At 40.9% G+C, this 12973-nt stretch overlaps 1 protein-coding gene across 5 annotated transcripts; it reads left to right on the top strand.

The window, feature by feature from the left end:
- Positions 1–689: 689 nt before the first annotated feature.
- On the top strand, positions 690–12560 carry pitx1 (paired-like homeodomain 1). Of its 5 annotated transcripts, none has more exons than XM_005456145.4 (5): positions 690–842; positions 1885–1939; positions 6887–7036; positions 8231–8433; positions 11234–12560. In XM_005456145.4, exons 2-5 carry the CDS (start codon positions 1894–1896, stop codon positions 11780–11782), a joined length of 948 nt encoding a protein of 315 aa, XP_005456202.1. In that variant the 5' UTR covers positions 690–842; positions 1885–1893; the 3' UTR covers positions 11783–12560. The 5 variants fall into 5 exon arrangements, with proteins under 5 accessions (XP_005456202.1, XP_005456203.1, XP_025766417.1 ...); XM_025910632.1 differs by lacking the exon at positions 690–842 and adding an exon at positions 1495–1525; XM_005456146.4 differs by lacking the exon at positions 6887–7036.
- Positions 12561–12973: the final 413 nt, after the last annotated feature.

The raw sequence follows: 12973 nt of genomic DNA, 5'->3' as shown, positions 1-12973 counted from the left end.
ACACACGATGCAAAATTGCAAAAAAGTGGGAAAAAAAACCCCTCCATATATGCATATATATATGTATATATATATATATATATATATATATATATATATATATATATATATATGTATATATATATGAATAACAGGATGTGCGTCTTCTTTTATGTGAATTCTTTGCATTCTTCAAAATAGATTTTTTCCCCCAAGCTGACGGTCATCGGTGTGAGGACAAACAGCCTCTGGTGAAAATCAAGAAAATTCTTGATTTTTTTTTTACGCCTAAACTGTCCTGTGTCACACACACACACACACACACACACACACACACACACACACACCAAATAAGTTTATTATTATTACATCACTTATTGCTTTCCTATGTTAAAGTAAAAGTCAGAAAAAAGCGTTTGAGAACATATTTTGCGGAGAAGAAAATCGTGGATTAAGATGAGGAGGAAGAAGAGAGTGACGTCAGGTGATGATGGCGGCGCAGGTGAGGAATTCAGTGATATTCTTTTTTTTTAAGAAAGGTTCAAATGAAGATGCGATGGGATGAAAAGCCGACCAGTGATGCGGGGGGGGGGGGGTAAAGATGGTGACAGCGGGGGAGGTGGGAGGTGTTGGTGGTGGTGGTGGCGGCGGCAGCAGGGGGTTGCGGTGTGATGACGTCAACGCTAGGCGTGCAGCAGAGCAGTGAAGAAAACCAAGGTATCGTCACAGAGACGACCAAAGTGCTGATTACCGCGGACGCAGCATTTACGCGCAGCTGACGCTAAAGTGGATTTACTGAACACCTGTATGGGGAAACCGTGAGGGTTTATTCCGTTTTTCTGTCTTCTGCTGGGAACCAACTGGTGAGTAAAGCACGCACGGTGTCGTGTCAGGTCAGTGGATTTTAGCTGTGGGAATTGGTCAGAAGGCATGTCGCTCTGTGCCTTTTAACACTTCAGGATATTGGGAATGTGAATCAGAGGGGGAGATGTGTCCAGCGTGAAGAAGAAAATAAAATATTTAAAAGTGCTGACTCCTTTAGGAAGAGCATGTTGTTGGCCAGTTGGGGATCAAAGAGCTGGAGTAGAGACTGAGCGAATAGAGCTTTGCGCACAGCAACGATTTCTGGCATAGAACAGCAGCAGCGAGTGTGAAAATAGTTTGTCTGAGCATTAGAGTCAGCCAGCTGCACCATACAACATTATTCCCACTGTAACCCAGAAAAACACTACATTAGATACTTAAAGTAACTAACATAGAGTACAAGCGTGTGCGCGCACTGAAGCGCGAAGGACTAAAGGACGAAGGGTACTGAGTAAAGATTTACTGAGGACATAAAAGCAGCACAGGGATTCCTCTAGATAAGAGGGTCAATCTTTCTCCCTCGTGTGTGTGTGTGTGTGTGTGTGTGTGTGTGTGAGAGAGAGAGAGAGAGAGAGAAAGAGAGAGAGAGAGAGAGAGTGAGAGGTAAATTGGGGGTCTGTGATGGGCAAGGGACAGGGTGTTTCTCATTCTGCGAGCCGAAAACATGAAAATCATTTCTTTCGTGAGAAAAAGAATAAATATTACCAGAAAAGCTGCGTTATGTTTTTTTTTAGTTTTATTATTAATTAATTCATTTATTTGTTTTGCTATTTTCTTTAATTGTCTTGCATGTTTCTTCTCACAATCAATTTTAATACATGAGACCAGGGTCCAGAAAGAATTAAACTTCCTGTTGTAGGATTGTTACACAGCCTGCTTTGTCTTGTTTTTTAAACAAACTTTCATTTATTCAGTATTTAAAAAAATATTGTAAATGTAACTATAATATGACGTGGTTTAATGAGAAGTGTTTAGCCTTTTTGATATTTTTTTTATTTGGAGGGGAACGTTTGATTTAATTATCTTTTTTGTGTTTTTCAGGCAACTGGAATGGAACTGAATCTGTCGAAGAATGTGATTTCTTGTGGGGAATCTGGTATGACATTTTCTGTGCTCAGTTTAACGTGTTGATTATGTTTGACTTTTCAAAATATCCACATATATATATTCAGATCCACGGTGGTGTGGTGGTGGTTAGCACTGGGTTAGAATCCGGCTGAGGCCTTTTTGTGTCGAGTTTGCATGTTCGCTCCGTGTCTCTGTGGGTCTCGGATTCCTCCCACAGTCCAAACGCAAGCATGTTAGGATAACTGCTGATTGTGAAGTACAAGTCTAGAGTGAGTGGTTGTCTGTCTCTCTGTGTTAGCCTTGCGATAAACTGGAAACGTGTCCAGGGTGTACCCCGCCTCTCGCTCTGGCAGCTGGGATAGGCTCCAGCCCGACCGCGACCCCAAATTGCATAAGCGGAAGAGAATGGATATTGTGATTCATTAGCTGCAAAATGCTTATCTGAAAAAGCCCTTTGAGTTTGAAGCAAAGTCACAAATTGGCATCGGCCATATAGGCCTATATATAACTAATCAAGCAGACGAGTGAGCGCAGATAAACTGTTTCTCCAACCTGTAGCTGAATCTCAGAACCTACAAACAATTAACTTTGTTCTTTCTGGTGAAAAACCCCAAACAATTAGTTCATATTTAAACACTAAAGACAAAAGGAAAAACAAAGAAACATCAAGCCAGATGCTACAAACGACACATAAACACGCAAATCTATTCAGTGGAAAATATTTCATTTAATCTTTGTCTTCAGATCCAGCAGTCGTAGCTCACATAAACATCAATTGATCAATCTTTTCTGGATTTAATCACAACAAAAAGCCAAGAATCCCCCATTCGTTAAACAGATACCTAAAAACTTTGGAATATTTTCGAGGTTTTGGGGGGATTTAAATGAAAGATCGTGTGCAACCTATTTCACAAAATGTTCCCTGAGGAAATAATCATATGAAGTAACAATAAAGTTTCACCCTAAAAGGCAGTATATGTATATTTTTATGTTTTCACATATTAAGAACCACTCTCTTTTCAAATATCAACACTGCGTGTATGTAAAACTAAAAGAAACGACCGAACGTGTGGCGGACTGGCTCTGGTTTAACAACGAATGAAGGGGTTTAAAAGGAAACTCCACATATTCTTGCAGTTTAGTGGATTTGTCCTATGGGTGTTTCCCTGTGCTGGTTATTAGACGTTGTTTTATTTACACCTGCATTCCCTGCACAGGCTGTTTATTTAGTTGTCAGACTCCAGGTCAAACAGGCCTTGGACCAAGCAGGGAAACCATCACCAAGGCAATAATCAGCTCTGTCCTTCTCCAGTTACGCACCGTGTCCAGTTACATCTCCGCTGCTGTCCTGCTTTTGAATCAGCTCGCCAGCTTTAATTTTCTATATGCTTTGTTTTTTCGGTCCTGTGGTTAGCTTTACTGTGCTCGCTTTCTCTGGAGAGAAAAATACACCAAGACTGTATTTTTGTGTGTGATTCACGGCGTTCGCCGAGTTTATTTTCACTTCTTGGGGGGAAAAATATGAGTGTTTGCTTAGCCACTGGCCTTTAACCTGTCCTGCCGGATGGAAAGGCTTTTTAACTCATCCATCACACGCAAGTGCCCTCCAGAGTGCTGGAGGAGCGGGACGCGGGCAGAGATGGAGGCTGAGGAGGCTGGGTATTTAGATTACCCCCATCTATCAGCCAGGAACATGTGGACAGAACAAAGTAGAATTCATAAGAGCTCCGCCATGGCGAATCTCTATGTGCTGTAAATCCCATAATATTCCCGTAGAGACCTCAAGAGTCACTGGGTTTATTGTTATTTCTTAGCGCTGCTTTTGCTTTTGCTAATACTTTATGGCACATAAGACTTTTTTCTAGGCTGATTTTAGTTTTTCAGGAGTCCGCTGCAATCTTGAAACAAGCTAGAGCTTTAAGCACTTCATTGATAGACTATCTCCCCACTAAACCCTACCAGCTACCAACAGGTAGTCTCTTTCACTCAACCTTCGCAACCTGAATAGTAAAGACCACCTGCTTGGTCACGAGGTCCTCGAGTTCACCTCATCAACGCCTTTTCTGCTTTCTTACTCCAGAGTTCAGATGCAGGTGAACTTTTATTGTTTTCAAATATTGTGTCCAAACCATTTAACCATCTTGGAATATGAGTAAGCACGTAGGCGATGCTGGTGTCGTGCCCAAAAGCACTTCGGTAAGCTGCGGCGTTAAACTTGTTGACTGTGACCCTCAGTAGGTTAAGGTGACGCATTCATATTAGATAGTCAAATAATTATGCCATAGTAAAACAACAGTTACACACTGTGCACTAAAAATGTAATAAGTTCGTTGATGAGTTTCGTTATATTCAAATTTCTTGAGTGCATTCAGTGTAGATGTCTGTGAAAAAACACGTGCCACTCTCTGTGCAGAAAGGCTGAGCAAATATTGATGAACACGGCAGGTGATTTCTGAGAGCGAACACAATTCTCTGCCAAAAAACCCTTCGGGGGAGTTTTGAACAGAACGAGGATCTCGTGTCAAAAGTCATACGCTCATACAATGGCCAAAAATCTTCGACCCTGGCGCCTGTGACAGTCTGACTGTCTGTCAGCCTGAGAAGCTGAGGCCTTATGCGCGCCTCTACCTGAAAGAGGTAGCAGACCTTGTTCGGCCAGAACAAGCCAGCAGGTCAGCTGGTCTCATCTCGCAGATGTGGCCAAATTATAGTGATCTTTAATCAGCTTAGAAAGAGAAATTTCGATCTCTTTACATTTATTAAACATGTGATTTCTGGTCACTCAGAAGTGATTTAACTCAATAAATTATTATTGCCCGTAAGTGTTTGTCATATTTTAACAAAACACTTATAGGCACATCACATTTAAATAGAAAAGATATTTATCTCAAATACAAACTCAAACTTTCAAATAAGAAATGTGATTTATACACTCTGTGCGTCTAATGACTCAAACCCTAATGCTAAACGGAGATTTTTGCCCACAGATTCCAGTTACACGAGTAAAGGCCAGATACTATGATGTCTTTCCTGCGTAAAGCAAAATGTAAAGGGTTACTCATACTGGTCTGAAGCAAACGCTTTTTACGTTGGCCTTCTTTTCTTTTACATTATTTTCAGCTTTCATGCGCAATTTGGTCAGGGAGCGAAATACTTGGTTTGGTGGATGAAAAGCTCATGGTTTGGGTTAAAACAGAGCCTTCTTGGCGAGTCTATGGCAGAAAGCCTGCAGATCTTTTCTCATGCAAAAGTTACATGGAATCCATTTCTGCCATCCCATAAAAAAGCCCCGCGCTTGGGTAAAACTTTAAATATTATCTAACCTGCATCGGTGCATTCCTAAGAGAAAGACACGAAAATAGCCAGGGCGACACAACTCAGCTCTTCAGTTTTGCACAGAGGCACATCACAGTTCACTTAGCTCTAAAGCAACGTGAGTACTGCGCATACCTGAATGTCAGATTATAATCCCTGTAGCATCTAATTTAATCTTACTTGTTATCCATCTTCAGAGGGATGAGGTTGGTTTGAATTAACACTGCTAATGGATGGAAAGACGTTATGTTCTGGTGATGTTGGGGCTCCTTTATCAAGCCACTGCTTGCTGCTGTTTGCGCGTCAGAGCCAACAAAACGCACAAAAGTCAAATGTGTCATCATTCGCAGCCACAGCCAGGCGCAACCAGGTGTAGTATTAGCGGTCCATTTGTCATATTGCGGTTGTCACTGAAAGGCTGGGATCTATAGTGGCTGGAATCTGAGTGCATGTTGTTGGAGTTTAAATATATTATATCATTAATGTCTGAAGTGGTGAGGTGGTGGCTGTTTAGGCAAAGTGCAGGGCAGACCGATCTGCTGCTGCTGATAGATTACTTATTCTTTGACTGATGTGGTTCAAACGATGTGGTGCATAAAAAAACAGCACGGACAAACACATCCTGTTAAATAATGAGAGATGTAATGTTCCGTGTATTACTCCCGATTGTTTCTTTGTGAATCAGCGAGCTGACAGAGCGACTCTTGTCAGGTTACAGCCCTCGTATTCATGCACACAACGAGCCTGATATCATCGAGCACTTTTCATACTGGAGACACAGTAACTGGGCAGGACCGTGTTGGATGGCAAATGTTTATTCAGCTCGGTACATATCCGAGATATACATTGTGTGGCTGACCGTGTGTGTATAAGCGCGCCCAGCTGCATTGCTCTGGACACATTTCAAACATGCCTGCGCGAATAAAAGGCCCCTTTTTTACTCCTGAAAGCAAAGCGTCGCTTTGTGCGCTCTCGACAACTGACAAAGCGTACACTGCAAAAAATAAAAAAATTAAATAAAATACAAAGTAATAACAATAACTAGCCTTAAGACTAACAAATGAGCAGACAGCCACCGTGGCAGGTTTTTTGTTAGGAGTGTTTAACAGATGAGTCACCTCTTATAGTTTCGCTCCACTCACACTGGAAGAAATTTCCTGATCTAAATGCGACATAAACGTCTAATAAATCTATAATTAATTAAAAGCACCTTTTCACTTTGTTAAGCCTGACGTCAGACTGTGTCTTGTCTGGGTGGGTATTTTCTTGCAGCGGGCATGTTTAGTGGGTGGGACTCTTGTTTTGGGGAGGTTAAACGCAGCTGATGGGTGGGTCTCATGTGAGGGTTGGAGAGCCGGAGCTTGTTCTCGGTCACAGCGGGTGGAAGCTTTTCCTTGCTGCGGATAGAAGGAGAGCGCACAGGGTTGTCACTGCTTCAGAGGAGGGGAACGGGGCCGTGTGATTTTTTTGTCCTTTCTTTCTTCTATTCTCTCCAAGCAAGTTTTGCGTGGAAGAACAAACGAACCTGCATGGTTAAATCTCCCATGTCGTGGTGTGTGTCTGAGAGCGGGTGGATTTTTTGTAGCGTAGCTCTGAAAGAAAGCCTCGCGATCCACAGGATTCACCCCGTTTCCTCTTTTTACGCACCCTTCTCTTCAAGGTGGGATGAATTTGGACAGAATTGCAGAGGCAGTGAGAGCACCGCCGCCCCGCGACGTGGCCCCCGCGTTTCATTTACAGAGAACTTCAAACAGCAATCGAGAAACTGTAGAGAACTCAAGCAGCGAGTCTTCAGACACAGAGTTGGCAGGTACACAGTCAGAGTGCTTTTAGCCTCTCCATTCTTTCTTCCCCCTGAGTGCTGTAACAGTTTATTTTACGTGTCCGTAAGCATTTTTACGGCGAACTGTCAGAGAGGCATCCCCAGCACTTAAAAGCTACAGAACAAAGAGAAAGAATATTTAACTTTTCTATCCCTTGTGTTTGCTTGATTTATTTCCGTGTGTCCCCGGGCAGCGTGCACGAAAACGACAGACTCTAAAATGTGTTTCCATCAAATCTTAGTATTTGAGTGTGTTTGTGTCTGTGAGCGCTTTTTTGTGCAGTTACACCCCATTTTTTGTTTACTGTGCTCCCAGAACCAAACATTTGGCAGGAACCCGAGATGTGTCAGGGAAAAATGTGCAGAGCAGCCTGGCCTGCTGTCAGTGAATGCATTAGAGCAAACTATAAATATTGGAGCTATCCACAAATCTAAACTAAAAACCAAGCGGTCTGTGTTGACAGTTCCCGGAGACACTTTTTATTATTCAGCTTTTCCAAATTTTTAGGGAAAAAAACAGAGGCCTTTCTGGCCTTTCTTCTCGTATTTCAGGGCGCACGAGAAGCAAATAGAAAATACGCCAAAGTCAGTTAGTTCTATTTTTTTTAACTATCATTCACGACAGTAAATCGTTTTAAATTACAGTCTTGTGTCGTGATTTTAAGCTTTTTTTGTTTTGTTTTTAGGAAACTCTCAAAATCCTAGCTCCCTTTCTGTGTGTGCGAGTGTGTGTGTGTGACTGACCTTTGCGCGTGTGGCCTCTTAAGTTTAACGAGGCAATTGTTAGGACACAAAATACAAGACAGTTGGGAGATAAGAGTGGGCAGACCTCATCGTAAAGATATTGATCTCTAAGCGAAAACCGAAAAGAACCGATGGTTAACTCTGACACACGTTTGTGAATGTGTGACTAATTTGTTTCTGTTCTTTTGAGGTTTATTTTTTATGAATGACTTAGTAAATAATTTAGCCAAAATGGTTGGTTTCATCGCGGTGGGTCTTTTTCAATTACTTTACTTTAAAAAAAAAAAATCCACGTCGCTGTACTCAATCCTCGTGGGAAATATTGAACTGTCGACGTACACACACTAACTTCTTCATTGTTAAAACGTCCCTTATTTGCATGGCATTCAAAATATGTTGTAGGAGTACTGCTGTTTCACACCGGTTTGTCACCCACAGAAAAGGAAAGAAACGCTGAACACAGGAGCGATGATGGAAACGCGGACGACCCCAAGAAGAAAAAACAGCGGCGGCAGCGGACTCACTTCACCAGCCAGCAGCTGCAGGAGCTGGAAGCCACGTTCCAGAGGAATCGCTACCCTGACATGAGCACCAGGGAGGAGATCGCCGTATGGACCAACCTGACCGAGGCGAGAGTGCGGGTAAGATAGTGGCCGTGCGTAAACCGTGCGTAATGTTTGAATAAAGACAAGCTGACCAAGTAGACGATCATCAAAAACAGCAATTATTTAAATAAAGTCACTTCCAAAACAAATAAAAAAAATATAACCAAATAACGAAGATATGTTTTTTAATAACTTAAAATGATATTTTTTTAATTGTCAAAATATGTAACTTTTGAACTTCGTTCCACAAGAATTTTTTACCCAATTTCAACTTTTCTTTAAACAGAACTTTGTAGAAATTTTCAACTAAGGATGTCACAGACTCACTTTCCAACATTTATGCTGTTTGTCAGTACAGCGAGAAACCAGATGTATATTAAAGTCATTACATCTCCCTGAAGGTTCTGAATTCATGCGTTAGTCACTATTCCTACTTTTAACGGAGTCCATGTCACATACATACTTTGGTGACTTTAAACGGATCAGAAGTAATAAACTAAATCTGTGATACATTTTAAATACACGCTTACGAAAATCCGTCTCCGAAGACCTCGGAGGTTTTCAGAAGAATATTGTTAACATATTAAGTTGCAGCCATCCCTGACTGTCAGCTGTCAGCTACGGTGCATCCAAAAGTAAATCTACCGTTATTAAAGCACGTGCACAATTCCCAATACTGGCACAGAGGACGTTACAGGCCTTAATGGCACGCAGTCATGTTAACACGTCTCATGCCGAAAACTTAGAAGAAATGAAAGCTTTAAAAAAGAAAGTAAGAAAAAAAAAGTAGTTGAACCTGTTGGAAATTGCAGGTCCTTTCAAAGGGTGTATCTGCTAGTGTAGCCAATGGATGATTCGCATTTTGATGACATCATCGAAAATCTGGACCCTTGTTTTGGGGGATTTTTTTCTCCACGGAGGAGAGCGTTCACGTCTCCGTATATATAGATGGCTTTTTAATGAATCTGACTTACATGTATTATAATTATTCTAGCTACTTTTTAAAAACTGTTTTGAGTAAAAAATGAATAATAACAATAATAATATGTTTCGTTGATTTGAATCAGCACAATTCTTATAATAGCTTCAATTTGAAGTGTGAAATGAAAATAAGTTGCTTTTTATGCTTTTTAAGCCAGGAAACTCACTGCTGTCATTACGAGCAGGTTCAGATTTAAACAGTGACTCTTTTTTTCTCTCCCTTTTTTCATTAGGAATAAAAATTTTATTAGGAATAAAAAAAGAGGGGGGGGGGGGGGGCGTGTAATAGCACGCTGGATATTTCAGATTCAGAGAAATTGAAATTAATTGGAAATATTTTAAAGATCCATTTACGTTAAATAAGATGCAATTATGATTTTAAATATAATTTCAGAATATATATATAAGCACACTTTGAGACGTCAATCATTACACTCATATTCTTAACGTGGTTTTCGTCGTGCAAATGTCATTAAAATCCAAAGTATGTAGTTTATTGCTGGGTGCAGGAAACTCGAGGCTGGGCTCTAACTGCAGTCTTGAGTGTTTCCTCCACAGCTCTCTGTCACATCGCTCAAGTCTTTGTGGACAATTTGTCGGCTGCACAGTGTTCCCGCACCACTATAAATAGCTTCCGCGAGCCCGTCTGGTGATACCAGTTGTAAATTGTTTCTACTATGAATTAAAAATGAATTGGAGAGTACCGACTAGCCGGTATTTTGTTAGGTTTTGATAAGGTGTGAGGATATCCAGAAGCGCTTTTCTGTTTCATTTCGAGTCATCCGCGGAGCTGTTCGAGTTGCTCTGTGAACCTGATGGTTTTACGTCTGACTTACACAGACACACACGCCTTTTATTTACACTGATTTATCTTAAGGAATACTTCTTATTTCATTGATAGAAATGAGGCGAAAACAATCAACATTAATGCACCTCCATCTTAGATCTGGTGTAAACACACATTCTCGTTGTGATTTACAAGTGTGTGGTAGACTTATACTAATATGTATAATATCAAAACACCTGGAAACAGATAAATCATATTTTACCGGGTATAGCTGAAACTGCTCCCCCTGATTCCAAGGACCAGGTCTAGTTTTTCGACTCGGGTATGGAAACTCTGAATATGCGTTTCACTCAAAAACGGATCCTTTCTTTTTAATGCCCGGATTGATTTTGATAAGCAAAAGTAAGTAACTGGTTTGGTATTTAAAAAAAACAAAAACAATAAAGTGCGTGTTTCGTAACTAATTATAGATTAAAAAGCAGTCGGTGTTTTTTCTGTAATTATGACTTGTTGATATTTCACATCTGAGAAAATTGAAAATGGGACGTTATAACTGAAGAGCCTTCAGTCAGTTTGGGACCGCAGCTGAAACTGTTGAATATGGCTGTGGGCCTATAAAAGATTTTAACTCATCAACAATTAACCGCTATAAAATTCAAAAATCATTTAGTTAGAAATGCCTTTGTTCTGTAATTTATTTATTTTTTACATTTGTTGTTTTTTCTTTTTAATAAGCACGCAACGTTTTAAAGCACCCTAAGCACTAAGTCACCTTAAAGGCAATAATTCAAGGGCACCAAAGTGGGGACTGAAGCTTGTTGCCACAATATATGTGGAAATAAATGATTCAAACATCAATAAATGATCATTAGTGTCGTTTTAAGAAAAAAATTACACTTATGCTTCATGAACTGAATATCACACACGCTTGAAATGCTGCTTCAGATGTGGACTCGAGTCATTCCTGTATCATCTGTAGCAACGTTGCAGGTTTATTTTATGACAAGAAAACTAATTTTACAGCATTCTGCAGTGGTTAATGCTCACGGTCCTCTGTGTCCCCTCCAGGTGTGGTTCAAAAACCGCCGGGCTAAGTGGAGGAAGCGGGAGCGGAACCAGCAGATGGACCTGTGCAAGAACAGCTACCTGCCCCAGTTCAGCGGTCTCATGCAGCCTTACGACGACATGTACCCGGCTTATACCTACAACAACTGGACCAACAAGGGCCTCACTCCGGCACCGCTGTCCACCAAGAACTTCACCTTCTTCAACTCCATGAGTCCCCTCACCTCGCAGTCCATGTTCTCAGCCCCCAACTCCATCTCCTCCATGACCATGGCCTCCGGGATGGGCCACTCCGCGGTGCCCGGCATGCCCACGCCAGGTCTTAACAACATCAGCAACCTGAACGGGATCGGGACATCCGGCATCAACTCAGCTATGTCATCATCGGCTTGTCCTTACGGGCCTCCCGGCTCACCGTACAGCGTTTACCGGGACACTTGCAACTCCAGCCTGGCCTCTCTCAGACTTAAATCCAAACAGCATCCAACATTTGGATACAGCGGCCTGCAGAGCCCGGGCTCCAGCCTGAACGCCTGTCAATACAACAGCTGACGGGCCAAAAGGGGGGGCCTTAAAAATACAAATATATATATATAAATATGTGATAAGCGGACATGGTGTCATAGCTTATGGGCTACCTGCGGATCGGGGGGAAAAAAAATCAAAGACGACTAAACTGGATTAGTTGCAATCATTTTTTTTTTTTAAAGAAAATGAAAGAGAAAACGTGGATAATGCGGGTTACATGTGTTTACCAGTGAACTTGCACAGCAGTTTAAATGTCCAGGTTTTTTGGATTTTTTTTTAATGATGAAGACGTGTTACATGGCTGCACTGTACATATCTAAATGTAAATATATACAGGTCTAACATATGAAACAGACGGTGGGATTTTTTTTCTTTTTTTGTGCTTGCTTGCTTTTGAAGACTGACTCGACCAAAGCGAGGATTTGCATCAAAATAATAATAGCAAAAAAAAAAAAAAAAAAAAATTCGAGCATATAACGAATCAATGAGAAAACAAGAAAATCCGGCCTTTACTGTACATACTTTATACTGCTTCTGTGTGCTTTCTATTTACCGCATATGCAGGGTGACTCCACGACGCCTCCCGTTTGAAATGCTTTTCATTTTGTTTGCTCCAATAGAAAAAAAAAGAGAGAGAGTGAGAGAGACCCTGCATGTTTAACTTGAGTGCAACGTGTTTTGTACAATAATGTAAGACTTTGCAGAAGTACGTTCATTAGCCTAAACTGTATACAAAAGGTGATTCAAAGTCCTCATGTGTTTATGGTAACATGTTTGTTTGAATAAACTCCAGGAAAAGAGAGGTTTATTTCAAGTATATGTCTTAGAGGAGTCTTTGTTTAAGGAGACAAGCACTCGGGCTCCGGGTTTCCCCCCTCAAAACATGAGAAAAATAAATAGGTTGGCTAAATATCCCCAGCGTAGTGGTCCACTTAGTTTAAGGGAAGGGGGATTATCTTAGAAAGATGAAGAATCTTTTGCGGTTATTTCGACAAAGTTGAATCAGTCCGAGCTTTAACTGTAATATTTAATTTTATGTGTTTGTTTGTTTGTTTTTTTGTTTGTTTTTGTTTTTTGAAGCTCCTTTAATATAATTTTTATTTCAGAGGAGGGTGGGTAGATAAATCCACGGGACCCAACTTTGGGACCTCAGCAGCTACATTTCTATGAACTGCTCTTATTATTATTTGGTCATCGTGTTAATGAACACATCTC

The sequence above is a fragment of the Oreochromis niloticus genome, linkage group LG10 (genome assembly GCF_001858045.2).
Source record: "Oreochromis niloticus isolate F11D_XX linkage group LG10, O_niloticus_UMD_NMBU, whole genome shotgun sequence".
Taxonomy (NCBI): Eukaryota; Metazoa; Chordata; class Actinopteri; order Cichliformes; family Cichlidae; genus Oreochromis; species Oreochromis niloticus.
Note: the sequence above shows the minus strand (reverse complement) of the source record. Positions and strands in the feature narration are given on the sequence as shown.

Bases quoted from the DNA above. Each gene is read 5' to 3' on its own strand.
- pitx1 (XM_025910632.1), top strand. The intron at 1,940-6,886 runs GTATGACATTTT...CTTCTCTTCAAG, and splicing joins GATTTCTTGTGGGGAATCTG to GTGGGATGAATTTGGACAGA. The intron at 7,037-8,230 runs GTACACAGTCAG...TGTCACCCACAG, and splicing joins TTCAGACACAGAGTTGGCAG to AAAAGGAAAGAAACGCTGAA.